The sequence below is a fragment of the Sarcophilus harrisii genome, chromosome 5, assembly GCF_902635505.1.
Source record: "Sarcophilus harrisii chromosome 5, mSarHar1.11, whole genome shotgun sequence".
Taxonomy (NCBI): Eukaryota; Metazoa; Chordata; class Mammalia; order Dasyuromorphia; family Dasyuridae; genus Sarcophilus; species Sarcophilus harrisii.
Genome location: NC_045430.1, coordinates 245,362,943 through 245,389,247, shown reverse-complemented (window position 1 = coordinate 245,389,247; position 26,305 = coordinate 245,362,943). Strand labels below are relative to the sequence as shown.

The 26,305-nt window shown below is 36.7% G+C and overlaps 1 protein-coding gene across 1 annotated transcript in view; it reads left to right on the top strand.

The window, feature by feature from the left end:
* The window catches only part of CRTAP (cartilage associated protein), a 63,456-nt gene that overhangs the window by 13,210 nt on the left and 23,941 nt on the right, over window positions 1-26,305 (top strand). The window contains exons 2-4 of the mRNA XM_003771948.4: window positions 20,270-20,419; window positions 20,563-20,734; window positions 24,622-24,750. Of these exons, the coding sequence (XP_003771996.3) occupies window positions 20,270-20,419; window positions 20,563-20,734; window positions 24,622-24,750 (451 nt within the window). The remainder of the gene's footprint in view (window positions 1-20,269; window positions 20,420-20,562; window positions 20,735-24,621; window positions 24,751-26,305) is intronic.

Below are 26,305 nucleotides of genomic sequence, written 5' to 3'. Positions count from 1 at the left end.
ATAATCAAACCTTGGCTTTTTATCGGTCTAATCAAGCTTTTGACACATTTTCCTTGAGGTGGAAAAGAAGGTTTCTTTCTAAACATTTGTCCCATTTCAGCTGAAGCACTATTTTAGCCCTTAACAAAGTTTCCTTCTTGTCCGTTTTTGTACTCATCCTAGTTTCTGGGTCATAGATGTAGGTCCTTGGCCCCATGTTGGGTGCCAAAATGTAGTGTTCTCTGGAGGTCTTTGGGGCAGCCTTCCTATTCATGAGTAATCACCATGAGAATAGCCAGATGTTAAAGTCCTTTATTATCTCTTTCAAAGTTTTGTCTCCTTTTCTGGGGCCCAGTTAGTTTTCTTAAAGGCCTTCCAGAGTCTTGGTTTCAGTGGAGAAAATGCAGGAGGACAGGCCACCATGGTGATGTGAGATGAAGTGAGTCTGAGTCCAAGGGTTTGTGATTCAGCCTCCAGCCACCACAAAGGTTGATGATGGAATGAATCTGTCTCTGCCTCCTTTGGCTGAGTTTGTCTCGGCTTATATGCTCTACACTGAGTATAAACCAATCATTATATCACTAGTAAACCATTATTTGTTGTAAGATTAAATCAATCATACTGAACTTAGAGAACTATTAAGCACCATGCTAAACTAGATAAACATTGTATCATCAATTCCACTGACTTAACACCTTGTAAGAATCCTTGTTTCAGAGTTCTGGCCCATAACACCCTATACCATAGATTTTTCCTGTATTGCTTCTTTGGAGCTGTCATTACAATAGGATATAAGAACAAGAAAGAGCATAAGAAGGATCCATGGCTATTTGGGAGTTCCTCAACACACACACACATGCACAGCTGATTGGTTTCCATTGTGGTCAATGCTATCAATACAGGACACAAAAGTTAGGATTCAGGAGTGATATAGTAGAGCCTTCATCTTAATAGGATCCATCCAACCCAAAGAGATAGATGAAGGACAAACTGAGGAAGGAGTTGAGAGTAAAAGTCCCTTAAAGTTAGGCAATATATTTTTTAAAAAATCTGTATATCATATTGTAGTATTTAGGATGAAATTTTGTATCTAGTGACTGCTCTCTCTGATGAATTGAAGAAACATGTTTCTTATGATCTATTGGAAAGTGTTGTTTAAGACTGGATACATCCCATAAAATACCTGTAACTCACTCCCTGGGAACTGGGGAAAAATGGTATTTCTGGGTCCTCACCCACAGGCACATTTTTAGTCATGACATATACTTTTTGATATCAGATATATTCTTAGAAGGATCTTGGTTGGATTGTAAAATCATATCATATAATATTTTGGGTCCATAATATGGGGGAGTTCAGAGACCAATTCCCATACATAAAAGATGGATCCATTCTGAAGTTATCTTTCAAATGTTAAATAATGGAGTATATGGAGATCTCTAATAGTGGAATCATCATATATAACAAAATGTTGGGGTTCAAGATAATAATTCATGGGAATGATATTTGAAAATTATAAAGCATTATACAGATAAAAGATACACCATTCATTATTAGAATTATAATTCCTGAGGGATGATTGTCAATGACATTAGTTGTAACTAATGCTTGATTACATAATTAACATTTATAATGATAGTGAAGAGGTGACAGCCCTCTGAAATCCATAGCCTAATCATATTAATAGGCTGAGGCAAGAGCTATTTGCCTCAAATATTTACCTCTAAGCCTCTTTCTCTGCCTGTCTCTCTCTGTGTCTCTGTCTCTTTTTTCAATATATATGTGTGTGTGTGTGTATGTATGTATGTATATATATATATATATATATATATATATATATTTCTCTCCTCTTTTTTCTTTTTATATATAACATATGCACAGATTTTAAATATTATATATGTGGAAACAACTGAACAAAAATTTATATGTATACACACACACACACATATAGATTTTTTTCTTATTCAGTCATTTTTCAGTCATGTCTGATTCTTCATGACCCCATTTGGGGTTTTCTTGGCAAAGATACTAGAGTGGTTTGCCTTTTCCTTCTGCTTTATTTTTTAATTTTTTTTAAACCGAATCTCATTTATTTTGTTATTTAACAAAAGAAAAAAGTTTTAAAACAAAAGTTTTTAGGACAAAAATATTCATCACTTATACATACATCAACTTCATTAGTTATATTTTTTCCCCTTTATTATTGTTTTCTTTTTTTTCTGGCTATACATGTACATTCATTTTTTAAAATACATCTTTCTTTATGAATCATGTTGGGAAAGAAAATCAGAATAAAAGGAAAAAACCATGAGAGGAAAAAAAAAACAGAAGAAAAAGTGAACACAGAGTGTATTGATTTACATTCAATCTCCATAGTTCTCTCTCTGTATACAGATGGAATTTTCTCTCCAAAGTTTATTGGGATTGCCTGGGATCATTGAACCACTGAGAAAAATCAAAGTCTTTCTTGGTTGATCATTGATCCAGCTCATTTTATAGATAAGGGATTGAGACCAACACGGTCAACTGATTCACTTGGGGTCACACAGCTAGTAAATGTCTAATGCTGGATTTGAATTCAGGTATTCCTGACTCCAGATCTAGCACTCTCTCCTTTATGCTACTTAGTTGCCCAACCGCAATATACGCTTTATTTTCCAAGAAATCTAAATTAACTTGAAGATATCCGACTATAATACTCATTCCAACCCCATTTGTTATTGATTTTTTTTTTTTTTTTGGTATTCATTAAGACTCTATGTCTTTTTAGCTCTTATTGTTGTGACAGCTTTAGAAGCAAGAGATATTGGATTTAGAGCTAGAAGGGGCCTTCACATTCTGTCCAGCTCCTTCATTTTGTAGATATTTGTACAGAGAGGCTGTGACTGGGTTGGAGTCACATGGCTAGCATATGGCAGCAACAGAATATAAAGTTGGTTGCTCTCACTTCAAATCCATTAAATACTCCAGATTTGGGGCAGCCAGGTGGCAAAATGGATAGAGTATTAGTCCTAGAGTCAGGAAGACTCATCTTCCTGAGACAATTTGGGTGTGACATTGGGCAATTCATTTCATCCATTTTGCCTCAGTTTCCTCATTTGTAAAATGATCTAGTGATGGAAATGGCAGTATCTTTGTCAAGAAAACCCCAAATGGTAATATGAAGAGTTGGACATGACTGAACAACAACAATTCAAAGTAGGTCTTCTTTCTAAGATCATAGACGCAGAATCTTGAAATCAGAACCAAGCAAAATGTGCTAGTGTGGAAATCAACTCAAGATCACCAGCTAAAGGTCTGGTGATATTAGGTACTTAAAGTAGGGAATAAGAGACAGCTGGCTGAAACAGAAAGGTGGGCTAAGACACTCAGCCCTGCCTTGGGCTGTCACTACCAGAATCCAATTTTAGTATCTAACCAAAAAGACCAATTTCTCCCGCTACCATTAGGTAAATATAACAAATGTTGTGAATAAACAGTGAGGAATAAAACCTCTGAACAATTGAATCCAGAATCTTTTAGTCACATGAGTAAGGGGACAGAACCCCAAGGAAGAAAAAATGCATAGGACTATGAGACTGGTCTTCTCACATACTATATTAATTTTGAAACGAGTCTTAGAGATCTTCAATTTCAATTCTCTACCCAATACAGAAATCCTTCCTATATCATAACTCAGTAGATGATTATCCTATCTCTGTTTGAAGATTCTAAAAATGACAATTTCACTACTTTGCTGAGCAGTCTATTTAATTTTTGGATAGTTCTAATTGTTAGAAAGTTTTTTCTTCTGTTGAACTGAAATCTGCCCTTGATGGCTTGTACCTATTGTTCCTTGTTTTGTCCTGTAGGGCCAAATAGCACAGATACAATCTATCTTCCTTATGGCCATCTTTTGAATATTGAAGGCAGTTATAGTGTCTCCTTTGTTTTCTCTTCTTTAGGGAAAACATCATAAGTTCCTTCAAGTGATTCCTTATATCCTTATTTCCTTATCTTTCTGGCTGGTCAATATTTTCCCTAAAATATTCTGCCCCAAACTGAACCCATTACTCTAGATGTGATCTGACCAATAAGACTATCATCTCCTCTTTAATATACATAGAAAGTACAAATGATCAGCAAGAGCAAGGGAGAGTATTAATAATATAAACAATTATATAATGTAATTTAATGAAAAAAAGTTTAGTGAGCCTATACATTTTTAAAGCTGCATAAAATCATGTAACAAAGAATATCAAACTATAATAAGTGTACTATAGGAGAGAAGACTATCTTCCCTCCCCATTTACATTTCTCATCTGTGAAAGGGAAGTGGTTATTTATAAGCAATAAGAATCTAGTTTTAATTATTGGGGATGTCTATTTTGTAGCCTTGAAGAGGGAAGGCAGTCGTTAGCAAATAGTTCTAGCTAAAGAAAGTTGAGAGCAAAGAAAGACTGAGCTAACTTCTTGCCCCATGTCCCAGTATTATTAAGAACATCCTCCTTTTCATTATGGAACATATTTCCACATGATACCCAACCACACTTATAGAGGAAATATAACCTCAGGGTTTGATATTGTAATTTGGGTTTTTGATTGGATTTAGGAAAAGTAGAGTTTTTAGAGACCTCCACCTCAAGAGGGACTGTAATCAAAGTCCACTTGAACACTTTTATGTCATACTTAAAAACAAAAAGATTCATTTAAGATTGAAATGATTTTACCTGTTTTCTCCTTGCTTGCCTCAGGGAGTATTAGAGTCCTGTCAGTGCTTCAGGCTTTCTCTGCTAATATCCAGCTAGCTACTCGGGACCTCAGTTGTACAATATTATTTATCCCTACTTTACAGATGGGATAATTGGGGGAGAGATTGTGAGATACAGGAGATGTTGGCACAGGACCAGCCAGCTTGGCATGTTTGTATCAAAGAAGGCTTATATATACTTATTTATGAGATGAAAGAAAGAACCAATAATTATGAAAACCAAATGAGATAATAATTTGCCTAGTACAAAGAAGTCACTTAATAAATATTCTTTACTTTCTTTCTTTCCTTTTCCTTCTTTCTTCCTTTCTTTCCTTATTTCCTTTTCTTTCCTTATTTCCTTTTCTTTCCTTCTTTTCTTTTCTTTCTTTCTTTCTTTCTTTCTTTCTTTCTTTCTTTCTTTCTTTCTTTCTTTTTTTCTTTCTTTCTTTCTTTCTTTCTCCTAGTACAGAGAAGACACTTAATAAATATTATTTTCTTTCCTTCTTTCTTTTTTTCTTCCCTCCCCCTTTCTTTCTCTTCCTTTTTTTCTTTACTTCTATCTCTCTCTCTTTTCCCTTCTTTCTCTACAACAAACCTAACAAGTCGTCATCTAAGTTTCACTTCATTTGAGGAGAAATCCACAATCTCTAGAAGCAGATCATTTCTCTTTTGAGTATTTAGGGAGTTTTTCTTTTTCTTTTTCTTTTTCTTTTTTTTTTTTTTTTGAGTCCTAAATCTAACTCTCAGTACCTTTTATCTATCACTTCAAATTCTGTCACCTGGAGCAAAGAAGAAATCTAAAGCATCTTCTAAACCCCAGCTTTTTAAACTGTGTGACCTCATATGTGGTCTCGTAATTTGAATGAAGTGGTTGCAAAATTATGATTTATTATAGGTAAATATTTGTTTTGTATAGCTGTTTTATCTATATATATGCCCAGGATCATGTAAAAAATTTTCAGGTGAAAAAGGGTCATGAGTGGAAAAAAATTTAAGAAGCCTTGCTCTAAATAGTCCTTTAAAAATTTGAAGACATGTCCCCTCTATGTGTTCATTTCTCCTGTCTAAATTCTCCATATTCCTTCAGCTGGTCCATATGAGCCTTGCTATTCCATCACCTCATCATCTAAGTTGTCCTTTTCTGAAAATGCTTCAGTCTTTCCTCAGAGGCTGTACCCAGGAATGAACAAAATAATCTTAATGAAGTCTGATGAGAGTAGAAAACAGCAGATTGATCATCTCCCTGGGGGGAGGCTGCCATGTCTTACTTTTTCTTCTTAATGAGTTTGGATTCTACGTTTCTCAGTTTAACATGCTACTTTTGGGATTAAGGAATGCTTAATCCAATGTTTTAGTGGCTTATCAATAATATGTGTTCCTGAATGTAGTTCTTGGTAGCAATATATTATTAATATATTATTATTCTGTGGTATAGTCAGCTATTTTTAGCCAAGATACAAAAACATAAAAGTGATATTTAAGGACTGTTCCAAAGGCAATTCAGAAAGCTAGCCTAACTCTGAGATGAGTCTGAGATGAGTAAATGTTCATTTGGATTGCTTGAGATGGCACATTTGGTCTATAGGGTAGGAAGTGAGAAAACCATCTTCACAGAATCATAGAATTTTTGAATTGCGTGGGATCTCAGAAGTCATCTAATATAAAGGAAACTCAAAATGGAATCCCCAGGACATTCACCCAATAGTCTTTATTTGGAGACCTCCAATAAAAAGAAACTAATGAACTCTTGTGAGAGAGCCTGTTCTATTTTTGGATTCTACTATAATTCTTCAACTGTTTTTCCTCCCATAAAACTTCATTTTGCCTACTTGTCTATTTGTTGCTTTTGTTTCTCATTCTTCCCCTTGAGATCAAATAGAAGTCTAATCCTTTTTTTCACATCCCAACTTTTGAAGATAGCCCTCATCTTTCTCTTCTACCCCCATCCCACCCTGCTCTGAGTTTTTTTCTTCTCCAAACTAAACATAATGAGCCCCTTCAATGGATACAGGATGTAACATGACATTCTTTCCCATTCTGTTGCCCTTATCATTACACTCTCAGGTCCTTCTAACCTGGTGATTTTATTCATACAGATAAAATCAAGGCCATTTGTATATGGAGGTATGTTCCAAATCAAGAAACAAAATGCACATTTTCCTACCTTTGACTGGTTATCATTTTGAATTTCCATACAATTTTAGCTTCTTGGTTTTTTGCCTTTATGGATTTATTGATTAAAAGAAGTTCAGGAAAAAAAAAAAAAGGTATTGCAGCTGAAAGTCAGCATTTAGGAAACAACACTATGAACCTTCCTGATTGTAACAAAAACTTCTTGGTGGTTATGGACCCCTAAGAACAGAGTCATGAAATGGCCTTGATCCCCAAAGGAAAAAGAGAAGTAAGATATGTATCTTTAATTTTTTTTAAAGCAAGATTGGCAACAGAAAGAACAATTGCTGGCTACATTCTGTATATTCTGTACAATTACAGACTTAGATTTGATGTGGGAAAGATTCCAATCTTTGATTCCCAACTCCCCCTAGTTAATGTAAATTACCCTTTGACTCACAAATCCTGGTCCCTTTGAATTCCAATAGAAGATCCGTACCTGTCCCAGCCCCACCCGGATCTGAGCCAACTTTGGGGCTACACCCAAAAGCCCCTCGAGCTAAGTCTCCTATTATAAAAGGGCCACGCTGGGAACCCCTCTTTGCAGAGATTCCAAACATGCTAGCCATGTGAGGACCCTCTGTCCACTGGACCCTCTGTCCAGTGACCTCCTTATCTCTACTTTCACCTATCTCCTACTTCTAAATCCAATAATAAACCTCTTTTATCAATCTAGCTCTCTGGCTAATAAATGCTTTTATTGGGGACTCATTTACCGCCGTATCCTTGCGCCGAATCCAAGGGGGTTATAGGGGAGCTTTGCTTGACTTCCTGTACCCCAAACCTGCCACTAGACCTTAACTAAACCCTAATTTCATATAGGTACCCCAAATCTAGACCTCAACAGATTCATAGATTATTAAGGTTTTGAAAGGGCATTAGAAAAAATATAGTTCCAACTCCAGCATTTTGCAGATCAAGAATCTGAGATTTAGAGTGCTTAATAAGTAAGTATCTTTTGATTATTGGTTGAGTGAGCTAAACAGTGATAGAGCCAAGTATGGAATTCATTTTGTGACTATTTGCTCTTGCCACTAATCCATGCTGAAAAACTCCAGTATTGTCTGTAATGAATATAGATTACTCTTCTAACAAGTAATAATGCTCATAAAGTTATATTCTACTTCTCTAAACTTCTGTGTTCTTATGCTAAAAGTTCCAGGGATGGCCTTTACCTATGTTGTCCATTTCTTTTTAAAATTTATTTTAATTTTTTGCTGTCCATTTCTTAATCATGCATTCATTCTTTTACTTTCTTTTGGTTGGATCTGTTGTTTTGTTGATGTGGGGAACTCAATGAGGAAAATTCTCCTTTCCATGTGGATAGATAGCTGTTCTTCAATTTATGCTTAAAGATTAAATATGTTGCTCAGAATTACCCAGCTAATATAGGTGAGAGGGTGTTGTGCCCCAGTTCCCTTTTAACGTTCTGACCCAGTTTCTCTAATTGTCCCATTTAGTTACTCTGCCTCAGGTTATAACCTTGCTCTCTTAATGTTTGATGAGATAAAAAGTTTTATATCTTTAGGCTATAATCATTCCTTCTTAATGTTTGACAGAATAAAGGTCTATTAATTTTAGACATCATTAGAATATCAGCAACCTCTCCAGTACCTCTCCCCATTATGTCATTATTCTTGTTATCCTATAAAAAATCTTGCTGTCCAATATTCAGGGCTGGATTCTTTGAGATGATATTCTCCTTCAGCCCTGGGACCAAACCATGGATCCACTGGTCCCAGTATATCTCTCCATTTAATAAACTATTAAATTGTTCTCTAATCACTATCTTGCTCAGTTTCTCCCGCATTACAAGGGAAGCTTCCTTTCTATCCATGACATTATGTTGCCTCTCAACCATTCCTTAGCCCTCTGTCATTAGGTTTTTGTCTTCATTTTATTGAAATTGTTGAGGCAATTGGAATTAAATGACTTGCCCAATATCACACAGTTAGGAACTGTTAGTCTCTGAGACCAGATTTGAACTCAGGGCTGGTGCTTTATCCACTGTACCACCTAGCTGCCCCAATTAATGAAATCTTAATTGACAAATACAATGGGTTTTCCTTAATTATCATCCTTCTTGACTTTTGCATCTTTTGGCACCTTTGAATCTTCCTTCTTAAATTCTTTCTCTATTTCTCTATAATAGAAGACAATGAGGTCTAGATTTGGGGTACCTAAATGAATTAGGGTTTAGTTGAGGTCTAGTGGCAGGTTTGGGGTACAGGGAATCAAGTAGAGCTCCCCTGCAACCCTCCTGGATTCGGCCCAAGGATACCGAGTTAAATGAAGCCTAGTGGTGGCGTGAGTCCCCAACAAAAGCATTTATTGGCCCGAAAAGCTAGATTAATAGAAGAGGTTTATTATGGGGTTTGGAAGTAAGGAAATAGGTGAAGATAGAGATAAGAAGGGCACCACACAGAGGGTCTAGTGGACAGAGGGTCCTGACATGGCTAGCATGTTTGGGACCTCTGCAAAGGGGGTCCCAGTGTGGCCCTTTTATAATGGGAGATTTAGCTAAAGGAGCCTGTGGGTGTAGCCCGAGTTGGCTGGGATCTGGATGGGGGCTGGGACAGCTCTAGATCTTCTATTGGAATTCAAAGGGACCAGGATTTGTGAATTAAAAGGTCCTGGATTGATAACATCAACTAAGAGGGATCAGAAAGAAAGGAATCTTAAAGGGACCACACCCGCATCAACAATTTTGATCCTTTCTTTTTCCCTTTCCTCTAATCTGTGATTTTTCTTTCTCTTTTGGTTGAAGGGACTAAGTAAGAAGTCAAGGATAGGGAAATGGCACACATAAACTATAAACAATAATAGGATCAGAAACCAGGTAAGAAAAGATAAGTCAATAAATGAGATATAGATCCTGAAAAGCAGATAAGAAAGAGAACTGAAATCTATATAAAAGATTAACTAGGAACTCTGCATGATAAAATGACCAATCAGAATCTACAATCAGGAAACACCTTGACTCCATCCACCCTCATGCTTTGTTTTTTTTTTTTTTTTTTTTTTTTTTTTTTGTTTTTTTTTCATGCTTTGTTAGAAGATGACCATCTCTCTCACAAAGATTTTGGTCTCTTGTTTGTTTGCTTGCTTATCTGTCCTTTTCACTGTTTCAAAGTCTTTATTTGTTCTCATCCATTTTCTCCTCTTTCCTCAATCTCTAGCCCAGTTTCTAATGGCTAAGTGGAAAAAATGTTCCCTAAAGCCTGATCTCTCTTCTCTAAATGATTTATTCTTCAAGCTCCCCCCTCTGTTGATTCTTTAGTTGTTTTTTGTTTTGCTGAGGCAATTAGGGTTAAGTGACTTGCTCAAGGTCACACAGCTAGTATTATATGTCTGAGGTTAGATTTGAACTCTGGTCCTCCTGACTTCAGGGATGGTGCTCTATCCACTGTACCACTTAGCTGCCCCTTCTTTAGATTTTTCTGAAAAACAAACAAACAACAACAGCAACAACAAAAGCTACCCTTGAAGTTGCTATTTCTGTGAGCTGTTTTCTTTTAACTTTTCTCCTCTTTACTATACTTCTAGAAAAAGTAGCCTATGACTCCTACCTTGACAACCTTACCACTTATTCTTTTAAAATACATATACTTTTTTATTTTATAAAGCTTTATAGCTTTTTATTTTTAAAACTCATGCATAGATAATTTTCAACATCCATCTTTGCACAACCTTGTGTTCCAAATTTTTCCTTCCCTTCCCCCACCCCTCCCCTACACAACAAATAATCCATTATATGTTAAACATGTGTAATTTTTCCATACATATTTCCACAATTATCATGCTGGTAAGAAAAAATCAGGTCAAAAAGGGGGGAAAAAGAGAGAGAAAACAAAATGCAAGCAAACAGCAACTAACAAAAGAGTGAAAATACTATGTTGTGATGTTGTGTCATAGTCATCCCCCTGGATGCAGTTGGCTCTTTCCATCACAAGACCATTGGAACTGGCCTGAATCATCTTGCTGTTGAAATGAACCATGTCTATCAGAATTGATCATCGTATATACATATTTTTAAATGAAAAAAAAAATTGTTTTTCCTTTCCAACCTTCCCTCCCTTTGGAAAAGAAAAACAAAACCTCTATTTTGAATATACATAGTCTAGCAAAACCATCTTCTGCATTGGCTATGTCCAAAATATGTCTCATTCTTCTTTTAATCCATTGCTTCTCTATGTGAAATTGAGTAATATGTTTCATCTTTTTTGGAATCATAACTCTGTCACTGGATTGATCAGATTTCTTAAGTCTTGAAAAACTTGTACAACTTTGGAAAATTGTCTTTAAAATTTTGTTCTTATTATGTTAATTGTTCTCTTGATTCTACCCACTTAACTCTATTAATTCATATGTCTTCCCAGTTTCTCGTCATTTTTAGATTTCTTGCCATTTCATTTATATAGTATGATTTGTTCAATCAATTCTTAATTGATGGGCCTTCTGTGAATTGTTTGTTTCACAAGAAACACCAACTGTTATCATTATCAATGACAAACATTTATTGACAGTTTATTTTGTGTAGGAGACTGTTATATGGGTTAAGGATACCCTGAAAAAGTTATTACACAGTCCCTGCCTCCAAAACATTTACTGGGTTGGTGGGGAGGGATTGTTGGTATCCCTTTGAAGCTAACCAACAATCTAATACTGATTCTAGAAGTCCCAGTGGCATGGATGCCTACTTTCATTCCTTTGGTACCACAAAAAGACCTACTACAAATATTTTTGTACATACAAGTCCTTTATTTCATTGATCTTACTTTGATCTGTATAAGCCCAATCCCACCCACTCATTCTTTAACTACCTGCAAATGTGTTGTCGTGTATGTCTATTTCTCAACTAAACCTATTCCCTCTAAGATCATGAATAACACTTTAATTGGCCTGTTCTCCATTCTCACCTTCTGACTTCTCTGAAACATTGATCATTCTTATGTTTTGATTTTCTCACCCTCTGATTTCTGTGACACTGCTTTCATCTGTGTCATTCATTACCTATCTGGAAGTCCCTCTTTAATTTCTTTTTCCAGTTCATTTTTCTCTTACTCTCTTTCTACATTTTCTATATTTGGTATTCTCATCCTCTTCCAAAATTGAATCATCTTAATGCTGATGATTCCTAAATACCTCTGTTTGTTATCAATTTCTTTCAAAAGCACCAATTATGGGACAGCTAGATGGCACAGTGGTAGAGCATCAGCCCTGAAGTCAGGAGGACCCAAGTTCAAATTCGGCCTCAGACACTTAACACTTTCTAGCTGTGGGACCCTGGCCAAGTCACTTAACCCCAATTGCCTCAGCAAAAAAACAAAATACCGAGAAGCTATAAATTGCAATTACATGCAAACAGAATAGAGATACTTTAGGAGAAAATGTTGACAGTTTAGAACTCATAAATTCTGTGTTTTTATCTTATTTTTATCGCTCAGTTTATTTTTTAAAGCTATTTTTATTTAGAAAATCAAAAAGATGAACTCCTTCAGCTCAATAGTTATTTCCCCTAAATTCTAGTCTTAGTCCTGAAGCTTTGAAAATATTCACCACCAAAACAAATAGGTTATTCATTTTAGGACTAATACTCTTCTGTGTGGAAAGAAGAATTTCCTCTTTTTAAGAAAATACAACAAGATTTTCTTGGAGTTTTTATAAAGAATGGGATTCCTGTCAGTGGCAAAAGGTTGCTTTTTAAAAAAAAATTCTCAATATGGTTGGTTCTTCTTGTTGTGCCACAGTTCTCTTTTAATGTTGTGACCCAGTTTCTCCAATTGTCCTTTTTAGTTACTCTACCTCAGGTTATAATCTTTCCTTCTTAATGTCTGATGAGATAAAGGTTTTATATCTTTATATTTTCATGTCTCTCTTAGGAGGGGGATAGTGTGTTTCATTCCTTCTTAATGTTTGACAAGATAAAGGTCTATACATTTTAGATGTCATTAGAATATCAGTAACCCCTCCAGTACCTCCCTCCATTATATCATCCTACGTGCCTCCCTCCATTAGGTTATCTCCACCCAAGTACCTCCCCCATTATGTCATTGTTCTTGTTACCCTTTAAAAAATCTTGCTAATACTCAGTGCTGAATTCTTTGAGACAATAGTCTCCTTCAGCCCTGGTACCAACCATGGATCCATTTGGTCCCAGTACGTCTCTCCATTTAATAAACTATTAAATTGGTCTCTAATCTCTGTCTTGCTCAGTTTCTCTGGCATTACATTCTTCCTTCACTGGCAAGATCTTCCTTATGTCAATCAGTGAGAGAGAATGTACCAGTGATTTACTCTTATCAGTTAAAGAGGAGAAAAACATGTGGACAGGGAAAAAATAGCTAATGTTTATTAGAGTGGCTTGTTGGGAAATGGTCAATGTCAAATGGTGGGCTACTAATTTTTGTTTTAAAATTTAATTTTATTATTTTCTCTCTTTGAGCCATTTTCTTTATCCTCACTGACCAATAAAAGGACAAGAAAAATGAAGCCTTTATAATAAACAAATGTAATCAAGCAAATTTCCCCATTGATTATGGCCAAAAATGTGTATGTCATTCTGCATTTTAATTCAGTCATGTCTCTCTTAGGAGGGGGATAGTGTGTTTCATTTTTATTCCTCTGGAATTACTTTTATGCTTTGTGATTAGAAAAAAATCCTTTCTCAAAAACTTAAACCAAGAATATGTACTGTACTCTGGTGAAATCATAAGCAGGTCTAACCAATACAATAGTCAATCAATCCTTAGCTCTGTTGCAATGTTTCTAACATCTGTCATCAGTTGAGTATGGATAAAAGATCTCTTGACTTATAGGTCTCCATTTACTTATTATAGAGGATGCTATAGCTTATCGTTATCTTTAGCAGCATCATTAATTTATATGCCACTTACTCAAAGTTCTAAAATAAGTATTACATGGCAGGTTAACATCAAGGTACCCTTAGTCCACGATTCTTCAATCTGTCATTGCTAGCAAGTTGTGTAAAATCTAGAGGTTCAGTTCTGAGACATTCTACTCCAGGAGCTGCCAAGCATTTTCACTCTGACCTATGCAGATCAATTCCATGTTGATGAAACAATGGAGCTCAAAGAACCCTGGAAATCTCTCCCGAAGACAGGATGGAGTTGAAGAAATAGGATTGCACCTGGTGCTATATTTGTTCCTAGTAACTATATTTCAGCTTTCCCATATCCAGTTTTCTGCCATCTATTTTCCTTTAGAATCAAATAAAGTCTGGGGAGAAGAAAATGTTCTCCATGACATGTAGACTGCTGAAATATTATAGTTCTGCCAAAGAAGATAAAATGAGGGTTGGGTTGGAGAGAGGTAGTCAGGAACTCAACCACCATTTCCCCATCTCTCCGTTCAAGTTTAACACAGTTTTTAAGTGCCTCACTCTGGTTTTCTTTGTCATATCCCTGTGATTGTATAGGAAGGACACTGCTACTCTAGTCTAACTATCAAAAGTATGAAGGGGCCTTTTGTATGAAGGGGCCCCAACAGGACAAAAATGGGCACTAGGGTGCTCCAGTATTTTCCATTTCAAACATAGGTCCTCCATTTAATCCCACTGAGTATGGGAATTGGGTTGGATGGTGACTGAAATGAAATCTTGTCTTTAACTCAAAGTTCAAAAGGGATTTCCTTCCCCTAAACCAGAGAATTCCTCTTCATATTGTTATTTGAAACTTTCTATTCCTGCCATAACTTGAATTTTCAATTGGTAGCCTTTAGATTCTGGGAGGAACTCTATAAAAAGGTAATATATATATATCTCCTTAAGGCTTAGGAACATTTTCACTTCATTAGGACCAGTGGCTTTTAGAAAGTTTGTTTCTATAGTTAATCATAAACATGCCTCAGGCCCAATCTCCTTGGCTGGAGATGCTGTTTCTTTCTTGGTTTCTCTCTTTGCTCTAAAGGGTGGGGACATTTTTTAGGGAATGTACAACTTTCTGTTTGAGAATGTTTCTTTAATGCCAACTTCATCAATTAGTCATGGAACAGATACTGAGACCAGTTGAGTCTCTTACATAAGTTAAATACTTTTTTGTTTTTTTGCCAAGTTTCTGGATGCCACGATTTCTGACTACATCTCACCTTTTTCTACTAGCTCAGGGGATTTGTATTTAAATGCTGAAGTTTTTACAGGTTATTAAAAGATTCTCTTCTGATTTCATTTCATGGTGGTTCTAGAACAAAGCCAGGCTATCTAGGAAATTTTTCCTTCTTAGGAAAATCCATTCAGAGGCTATTTAATTTCAAAACAGAGTGCTAGATATTCCTTCAAAAATAAAGAAGTTTCTACTTGAGCTTAGGGAGATTTCCGGTATACTTTCTTGTAGGAATTCAGGCTCGTGTGATAAAGCTGGCTCAGTTCCACATAAAGGTGTTCCAGCTCAAGGATCCTTAATCTTTTTTATATGTAATAGATCCCTCTGCCAATCAGGTGAAGCCTTATGGATCACATCCAGAAAACTGATTTTAAATACATATAAGAAAACATAGAACTACAAAGAAAACTAGTGATATTAAAATGCAGTTATTAAAGTTTTTGAAAGTTTATGGATCCTGGAAATATGCTTTGCATGATTTCACAATTGATATCACACTACTTGACTTCTCAGAGGGTGGTGGAGGGAGAAGCAAGGGACAGGATTTGGATCTCAATATTTAAAAAGAAAAGAATCTCAAAAATAAATAATTTTGGAGGGAGAAAGAAATAATAACTTCTAAAGTTGCAGGATATAACATTAAAAAAAAAAGGAAGAACCTCAGATTTAGCCCAACCCTTTCATTCTATAGATGAGAAAAGTAAAAACGACTTTCCTATTCACACAGCAAAGCAGAAGGGTCAGGATTGGAACTAATTTTCTTTGAGTCAATGCTTGGGTCACATATTTCTTGGTTATCTCAGCAGGATTTGTTGATGACCATTTCTTTTACCAGATTTATTGCACTGTGGTGCTCTTCAAGACAAAATCCCCTACCTGTTGTTCCCAAACTGTGCCTTCTTTCTTTCTTCCAGGCTTTTTCTCCCTCTAGGAATGTTCTCCCTCTTTACTTCCACCTCCTTGAATATTTAGCTTCTTTTAAGGCTCAGTTTAGGTGCCATTTTCTGGGTAAAGCCTTCTTACCTCCTCTCAATGATTAGTCTTCTTTCCCTCTCCCAATTATCTTGTGTTTTCTTTTTTATGTTTATGCCTGAATTTCTTGGCAGGATTAATCTCCCCTGGATTTATGCTGTCATCTCCCAGGAACAGAATTAAAGAAAGAAAACTTGAGTGTTGGCAAGAAATGGATTAGAATCCACGGGTGCTCATTATAATCAATTAAATACTATTAAATATCTATAGACAGATATAGATATAGATAGCTATAGTGGGAGCAGCTTAGTGTTTCAGTGAATAGAATGCCAGACTTGGAGTCAGAAATACTCATCTTCCAGAGTTCAAATCCAACACTTATTAGCTGCGTGACTCTGGACAAGTAATTTCATCCTGCTTGCCTCAGTTTCCTCATCTGTCAAATGAGACACTGTCCAGTGTCTCAGTGAAGAAAACTGCCCAATAAAGGCACAAAGAATTGAACATGACTGAAAAATGACTGAACTGAAACCTCAACAGTGAGATCATTTGAATACTGGGTTCAATCTCCAATTCTGGAAATCTTATATTAGATTGATGATGAGGACAAACAGTATCAGAAATCATAAAACCATAGATTTATAACTAGAAGGAACCTTCGAGATCATCTCATGTAATCCTCTTATTTTGTAGATGAGGAAGCTGAGTTAATATGTTTTGCCCAAGATTTTACAGAGATCCTCTGTGGCAGGCCCATGCAAAATTTGAATTCAGATGCTGACTTCCCTTTTGGTGTTTTCCCCTACTGTATACCATACTGCTATCCAGGAAGAAGTGATGGGTCAACAATGTCAAAAGCTACACAAAAGATCAAGAGATAGGGATTTCAGAAAAATCTGAAAAGACTTGTAAAAACTGATGCAAAGCGAAGTGAACAGAACCAGGAGAACATTGTACACAGTAGCAATAAGGACATGTAATGATCAACTGCGACAAACTTAGTTCTGCAGAGCAATTCAGTGATCTAAGGCAATTCCAAAAAACTCATGATATAAAGTGCTATCCACATATAGAGAAAGAACTATAGAATCTGAATGTACATTGAAGCAGACTATTTCACTTCTTTTTACTCATAGTTTCCCCCTTTTGTTCTGATTCTTTTTTTTACAGCATGACTAATATGGATATACATTTGACATGATTGTATATGTATAACATATCAGATTGTTTGCTGTCTTGGGGAAGGGAGACGGAAGGGAGGGAGGGAAAAAAATTTGAAATTCAAAATCTTACAAAGATGAATGTTGAAAGCTATCTTTATATGTAATTGGAAAAAAAATACAATTAGGTGAAAAAATATGAAGCTTGCAAAGTAGTTGAGAGAATATTGGTAACTTAAGAAAGCAGTTTCAGTAGTGTTGAAAGGATAATTGTAAGTAGTGAGTGGGTAGTGAGGAAGAGGGAGAAATGAGGTTTGACTATTTCTTGGTAACGAAAGAGAAGAAGAGAGATAGGGGTAATAGCTAGAGAAGAGGCAGTGAAGGCTTTTAAAGCTTTTAAAGATCACTTGGGAGAAGTGATCATGTTTGTACAACAAGGGAAAAAAGCTGGTATATAGGGTGGAATCAACAGTGGGGGCAGGGATGTGATTGGGATGACATGGGATGTAGGAATCAAGTAGAGAAGTTAGCCTTGGCAGGGAAGGAGGACAGCTCATGCTTTGAAACTTGAGAAAGAATAGGAAGATTGATAATTACACGTTTTATGGTGTTCAGTGGAGGACATGAGGCAGTGAGATATAGTGGATAGAGATGTGGCCTAAAAACCAGGAAGAACTAAATTCAAGCCCTGTTTTGGAGCCATATTGGCAGGGTGATCCTGGGCAATCAGTTTTCCTCTCAATATTTTAGGTGACTCTGTAAGAACATTAAGTTACAGAGAAAATGGTGCTTTGGTCCAGGGAGTCTCCTCATTTAGAAATTTGCATTAAATGAAAGAGTTGTATAAAATAGATAGCTTGATTTTTTTCAGCAAAGTAGAAAGCAAGATATCCTTATGCATATATACATATATATGTGTGTGTATTTGTGTGTGGATATATATTAACACACATATATACTACATACATACATACATCTCATTTTGGAATCCCCAATGTTGCCCCGTAAATATTCACTTAATGCTTGTCAGATGAATTAACAAATCAATAATTGCATTAGTACTTGAAATGTCCTCCCCACATCCTTCCCAACACACCCCACTGTTAATCATGTATTTCTTCAGACCTTGGATGCAATCTGTGGTCTCATTGATATGGTTACTTCTTCTCATAATACAGAGCATGACCAACCCCACTTATCCATCTTGTGCAATTCGGTGTGTCCTCCCATAAATCCCTGACTCCTAGGTCTGCTCATCTAGGGATTTTCCTCTAGGATCTTTGACATTAAGTGGATACCAATGGAAAGCATGGGACTGTTCTTTAATTGTGTTTTGTTTTCACAATGTTACCAGACCATTTTCCCCTTTTCCCAATCTTTTTTTTTTTGATAATAAAAGCCTTTTATTTTTCAAAATATATGCAAAGATGTTTTTCAACATTCACCCTTTTGTTCCAAATCTTTCTCCCTTCCTTCCTATCTCCTCCCTGCCCTAAACAGTAAGTAATCCAATATAGGTAAAATATGTGCAGTTCTTCTAAACAAATTTCCATATTTATCATTATACATAAGAAAAATCAGATCAAAAGGGGAAAAAATGAGAAAGGAAAAAAAAAAAGCAAGCAAACACCAAGAACAACAACAAAGGTGAAAATACTATGTTGTGATCCACATTCAGTTTACATAGCTCTCTTTCTGGATGCAGATGGTACTACTCCTGTGATGGTGAAATGGTAAATGAATTGCTGGATCTGAGTTAGGAAAACTTGAGCTCAGATCCTGCCTCAGCTTCTTACAATCTCTATGATCTTGGGCAGATCACTTAACCCTATTTCCTTATCTATAAAATGATGACAAAAATAGCACCTACCTTCCAGTTTTGTTATTGGGAGTAACACAAGGTGGCTTCAAATCTTTGCTTTGCTTCATACTGTTTGGATGAAGGTTTCTTCCAGCTCTAACATTCTGTATAATGAGGATAGAATCTTCCCCAGCTTCTGACTGTTTTCCTTGTATTCTCCTTCCAGACTTTAGATATGTTGTACGCCTGTAGTCCCAGAAGTTCATTCTGGGGTTTGGTGGGGAGAGATCTTGGAAATTGAAGGAAGGGACAGACAGGTGAAGTAGATAGAGCACTAACCAGCTCTAACTGACTCTGGAGTCAGGAGGATCTGAATTCCAGTCCTGCCTAAAAATCTTACTAGTTGTGTGACTCTGGACAGGTCACTTAATCCTGATTATCTTAAAAAAAAAAAGAAAAGAAAAAGAAGGGCAAACTTTCTGGTGTGTGTGTATGTATATGCTTATGATTATGTGTATGTGAGAATGAGAATGAGAGAGAACTCAGTTACCCTTTCTGTGAACATATCTAAGGATTGAGATGGAGGAAAGAGAAATCAGCTTTGTTCCTTTTCCTCACTGATTTCTTTCCTCCCTCCCTCCTTTCCTTCCTTCCTTCCTTCTTTCCTTCCTTCCTTCCTTCCTTCCTTCCTTCCTTCCTTCCTTCCTTCCTTCCTTCCTTCCTTCCTTCCTTCCTTCCTTCCTTCCTTCCTTTCTCTCTTTCTTTCCTTTCTTTCTTTCTTTTTCTTTTTCCTTGCTCCATTTCTAAAGTCAGAATAGCCATTGCTTTTTAGGAAGAAAGGAGATATGAGGCAGGCATGGGCAGGGCACAGAGCCAGACAATGGGACTAACTGACCCTCTTAGAGTCACTGACCTGCTTCAATGCCCCCAATGCCCCAGAGTCATTGGGCTCGCACCGTGATCAGGAGGAAGAAGATTTGACAGCCTCCTTTTTCAGTATAATTCAAGGCTTTGGCATTTTTGTCATAAAGATCTCCCACAGGATAGAACAGGATATAAGATTACATTAAAAAAAAAAGAAAAGAAGCACTGAACACTCACGAGTAAATCTCTTTCAGGAGTAAATACATTTTGATTCTTGGATATTGAATTTGCTCATCTCTGTGAAATAGATGCTCTTGGACCATAGCAGACCTATCAGCTCCCCAGGACTCACTGATATAGCAAGGGGACATTGATGTTTTCTGGAAGCACTGATCCATTACTGTTGTTTTGCAATATTCAGGGTTAGTCAATAAACAGGATTTTTTTTCCCTTCTTTCTTTTTCCTTAGGCAAATAACCTTCCAAAAGCCATTGCTGCTGCACACACCTTCCTTTTGAAGCATCCCAATGATGAAATGATGCTAAGAAATATGGCCTATTACAAGAGCATGCCCGGTGCTGAGGACCACATCAAAGACTTGGAAACCAAATCCTATGAGGTGGGGTCAAATTCAGATTCAGATTCAAATTGGGGCTGAGAGAGACTAAGTGACTTGACTTGAAAAATGTTAGTTAGAAATTTTTTTTAAGAAATAAATTAATTTTAAAAAAGAGACATTAGTTGAGTCTCCTTCCCTTCCAGAACCTTTTCATCAGAGCTGTGCGGGCATACAATGGAGAGAACTGGAGGACATCTATTACTGACATGGAACTGGCTCTTCCTGACTTCTTCAAGGCCTTCTATGAATGTCTTGCTGCCTGTGAAGGCTCCAGGGAGATTAAGGATTTCAAAGACTTTTATCTCTCCGTAGCAGGTGGGTCTCTTAAACTTAATAAGGGTACTTTGCTGGGGGAGTTGGAAGGGGATTGGTATCAGGGTCAGTGGATGGACTGAATTGAGAGCAGGTAAGCCATGGGACCTAGAAAGAGCTCCTGGAAGAAGATAGATGGTACAATAAGGCTCTTGATATGACTGCTCAGAGGCAAGAGTGACAGGCAGCTAAGACATCTGGGGCATTTGGAAATAGGGAGAGATCCATATGAATAAGTGGTCAACATCAAGGAGGTCTGGGGCTGTGCAGTGGGTAAAGCAGGCCATCAGGAGAGCCTAGTGGTAGCTAGGAGGAGAGCTTGAGGTCTTCATCAGACAGAAATAAAACCAAGGAATAAAGGATTTCTGTAGGAACCATAGCAAGTATTTGGGCTCTAAGAAAGGAACTTGGAATCTAGGAAACAAATCAGGCACCCAAATACTGATGTTGAGGTATGAGGTGAGTCTGTCAGCAAGCATAAGTATCTACTGTGTGCCATGAACTCTATTGAACTTTGGGAAAAGACAGTCCCTGTTCTCAGTGTTCTCACAATTTAATAGGGGAACAGCTATCTGCAGAAGAACTATATATACACTGGAGATAATCCACAGAGAGAAGACACTGGCATTCTTGCAGAAAGTGGGATTTTTATGAGCACTTGAAAGAAGCCAGAGAGACCAGGATGAGGGAAATGAGAGAGAGGATTCTAGGCACGAGGGACAGCCAATGGCAATGCCCAGAGTCCAGAGATGGAGTTTCATATGGAGGAAGAGGCTAGTGTCATTGAATCCCAGGGGAATGAGGTATAAAACCACTATAGAGGCAGGGAGAGTCCAGGTTAGGAAGGGCTTTGAAGGCCAAAGAGAGAATTTTCTGTTGATCCCAGAGGAGACAGACAAGCTACTGGAGTTGATTGAGCAGGGGACATTTCCCCAGAGCTGACTTGTTATCAATACATTAATAAATGTTATCAATAATCAATACATTAATTAATATAATTGATACAAACTCTGATTGCTCAAGTAAGATTGGAACATCGGACCAATATTCAGCCTCCTTCTTGTTCAGGAGACATTTTGTCATGAGATATTTTGTCCCAGGCCTTGCTGGAATACAGATCTAACTGATCTTCTCTGTGTTGTAATACTGTTTAAAAAAAAAAAAAAAAAAAAAAAAAAGGAAATGAGATTATCCTTGTGTGACTGCTTGATAACCTGCTTCTGGTTTCCAGTGGCCATTTCCTCCTTTTTTAAAAAAGGTATAATTTTTTTTTTTAATAGAGTGAAAAGCAGAGTACACTTGTAACAGAGATTTTAGAAAAAAATTTTTTTATATCTTCCTTAATTTTTTTTCTAGTCTATAAAATGTTTACTAACCCTTCCTATACTTCCTAGTATTGCTACCTCCCCTTCTCCCAATCTTTGATTTTTTTTTCTGCCATTTCATTTACCCTGAATGAGCTCTCCTCCCCCCTTTCCCTTACCACATTTTTTTTTTAATTAACCCAATTTCATCTGGGTCTGTGACAGTTGTGGTCAAAGTGGCAGTTTGAGTTTATAACAGGAACTTATATATAAGTATAAAAATAATACCCCTTACTGGGGACTCTTTGCATATGTTACCTCATTTGATTCTCACAAGTAGATGGCATTATTATCCCCATTTTATAGATAAAGAAACTGAGACTGAGTGAGGTTAAGTGACTTCCTTAGCTAGTAGATGACTGAGTGCACTTGATTCCAAATGCAGCACTGTATCTATCTAGATAGCTCATGAAAGAGCTGGCACATGAGCAGAACTTTTAAAAAACTTCATCTCTTCTGAGCCAATAATCCTGGTATTGTAAATATTCAAATATGAAAAATAAATATTGTGGATGACACTTTTAGTGTCCAGCCATAATAAAAAGAGAGGCAGTTTTGTAGAAGTATGGAGAGCTAGCCTCGCCTAGGAATTAGAAATGACTGCAATCTTCCCTTGACACATGTTCACTTTAAGTCTTTTAACCTCTAAGACAACTCTTTAAGACTAGGCTACTGAGCACTTTCTGACCTACAATGGTAGAGAGAATTTCCTGACTTGAAGCTCCCTATATCAATGAAAGGTCAGATTGATTTTGAAACAAATAAACACAAAAGATCTTCTTGAAAACATCGTTAACTTTCCAACATCACTCAGATGGAAATATATTTAAAAATGATTGTTCATATATAACCTGTATCAGATTGCCTGCTGTCTTGGAGAGGGGGAGGTGAAAGAGGGGAAAAGAAAAAAATTTGGTACTCTGAATCTTACAAAGATAAATGTTGAAAACTATTTTTACATGTAATTGGAAAAATGATATGCTATTAGAAAAAAAAGAAAATATCAATAGTGACAGTGTTTATACATCACAGAAACTTAAAGTGAGCTTGGCTGAATAGAGTATAAATAGGATGGAATCTTATTGGAGAGGCAGGATGGGGCTGGAGGGAATGAGCACTGGTCTTACAATGAGAGGATCTGAAGATAAGAGTCCTAGCTCCATTACCTACTATCTGTGAGATCTTGGGCAAGTCTTCTTGACTTCTCTATGCCTCAGTTTGTTCATCTGTAAAATAATCCTTCCATTCCCTCCTTGAAAAAAACCTCAAAATTCATCTAATCCAATCTCTTTCATTTTACAAATTAAGGATCAGAGATTAAGTTTTGTACCCAAGACCCCACCGGACCAGTGAGTATCAGAATTATTATGAGGGGAGTGCTTTGCCAATTTTAAAGTTCTATGTAAATATGAGCTATTATTAGTAAACTTTAATCAAAGAGTCAGTATGATAATAGGAAGGAAGGGTCTGGGGGACTTCCTAAAATCAGTAAGAACTGAATTCGAGTTTTCCTCTCACACACACTTGTCGTGTGACTCTAGGTAGTGAACAGTGTGACTTGTGTGTATTGAGAGAAGGAATCTTCACATGAAGAATTCTCTAAAATGGCAGCCAAGGTAGTACAGTGGATAGAGGATGTCCAGATCCAAAACCTACTTCAGATACTTCCTAGCTGAATGACTAGAATAAATCACTTAATTTCTGCCTGGTCAGTTTCAATTATAAAATGGGGGTATTCACAGCACCCCCTCCCAGAGTTTTGTAAGAATTCCATGGGATAATCATTGTAGAGTTCTCAGCACTGGGCCTGACATATAGTAGGTATTTAATAAATATTTATTCCCTTCCCTTTCTCTCAGTTGTTGAAATCACAAGCCTGGATTAAAAAGAAAATCCTAGAACATCCTGAATCTTCTTTAGTCATGACCTTTTATTTCCCATTGATTACCGACTCCTACTTATTGGTATTGGGTTCCCCTCAGTAGCATTACAGGGCACATTGAGGATATTCAGACCCAGAGACAAGACATACCTGTGGGGACTGAGCTGGCAGCAGTATAAGGTAACAGGAGAGATACAGGACTGGTGAGTAAGGTGTCACTGGAGCATTTCTTGCTCTAGGTATTAATTAACTAACCAGGAATTCAGATTGCCACACGGCTGACAGCTGGCGCATTCAGGCAGACTACATTATCAGGGTAGTTTGTCAGTGAGTGGAGGCCGGTCCCAGGCTGACTGACATCCAGCAAGAGATTGCAGGGAAGTGCCTTGGCAGGACTCACCATATCTGGTATCCTGGCAGAGGAAATGAGGCATCCCTCTGGCCTTTGGGCAGAAGTCTTAACAATAAATGGCAGAATCTTGGAATGGGGGCTGGAATTTGTGGAGAAGGCTATAAGCTTTGTAAGACAGATGAACCCCAGGCAGCAAGGTGAAATGGAAGGAATAATGGATCCTGGAAAAAGGAAACCCTCAGATGGTATTGAGAAATGTTGACTATCCCTGATATTGTTTGTGTTTTTCTAGACCATTATATTGAAGTTCTGGAGTGCAAACTGAAGTGTGAAGAGAACCTCACCCCTGTTATAGGGGGCTATCCTGTGGAGAAGTTTGTGGCCACCATGTATCATTATTTGCAGTTTGCCTATTATAAGTGTAAGTTACTGATTTCTCTCTAGAGATGAGATTTGTGTTGCAAACATTTTTCCCAGAATTCTTTCAACACCATCACGACAGAGCATCTTTTCTTGGTCCTGGGTGATATCTTTTCTTATGATGACTGAGACATCTGTCCCATTGGAAGGGCTTCCCCCCTTGGGCTGAAATAAAAACTTCATAAACTTGCCAGCATTTCAATCCCACAAATGGAGATGTGGTATGGTGTAGGGGATCTGGGGCTGGGTTTGGAATCTGGCTTCCGGTCCTGCCTCAGATGCTTATTCGCTGTGTGATCTTTTATTCATCTCTCAGTATCAGTTTCCCCACCTATAACATGGAGGTGATAATAGCACCTGCTTCACAGGATTGTAATGAGGATAAAATGAGACATATGTGCGTGTAAATAAATAAATATGATATGATATAAATACATATAAATATTCACAGGGTTACTATGAAAATAGAATGAGATCATATATACATATGTGTGTATAAATAAATTAACATAATATAAATATTGACAAGGTTGCTATGAGAATAGAATGAGATTATATACACATATATGTCTATAAGTAAATTAATATAATATAAATACATATAAATATTCACAGGGTTGCTATGAGACTAGAATGAGATTAGCACATATGTATGTATAAATAAATACAAATATCCACAGATTTGCTATGAAGATAGAATTTTTATATATACATGTACATACACACATATATGTCATATTTATCACATGATTAGACTTCAGGTTTGTTATTAGGATAGAATATGATTATATACACACATGTGTATATAAATGTAAATATTCACAGTTCTTATGAGAGTAAAATGAAATTATATACATAAATGTGTATATAAAAATATATAAATATCCACAAGGTTGTTGTGAAGGTAAAATGATATTATATAAAAATATCTAAATATAAATGTACATGTGTATACATACACACTCATGCATTTGTATATATACATATATGTATGTTTATACATACACACAAACATATCCATGTATATGTGTGTTTGTGTATATGTGTGGCCCCTGGACAAATTGTTTCACTTTTCTACAGTTGAAACCATTCTGTACAGGTACAAATTGCAGAGAAGGCACCATCCTGACTTGACAGAGAGATTTTTTTTTTCCTGGAGTTCTGTATCCCACTGAAATTGTGAATCTAGCTCCCTTCTCAATGCTGATCTACATGACCTGAATCCTTTCAGCCCTGAAACCCTGAAGTCATGGCTGACTCAAGGCAAAATCAGAATTATCTTGCTGATCATATTGGTGTAGATGATAAGATCAAGGGCGCGGTCCCTTGAAAACTGTATATTCCATTCCCTACATTTTCTGCTGGAGGAAGATGAGGCCCTGAGATGAAAAACAAATTTCCTAAAGCCACAGAGACAGTAAAGAATTAAAAGTGATTTGGCTCAGGATAATCTGACTGCAGATCTGGGCCCATTTACCTTATGCACAACACACTCCCTGATTTTTGGTAGGTGGTTTATGTGGGAATTTGGATTGGTACTTGGGTACTGAGTTCTT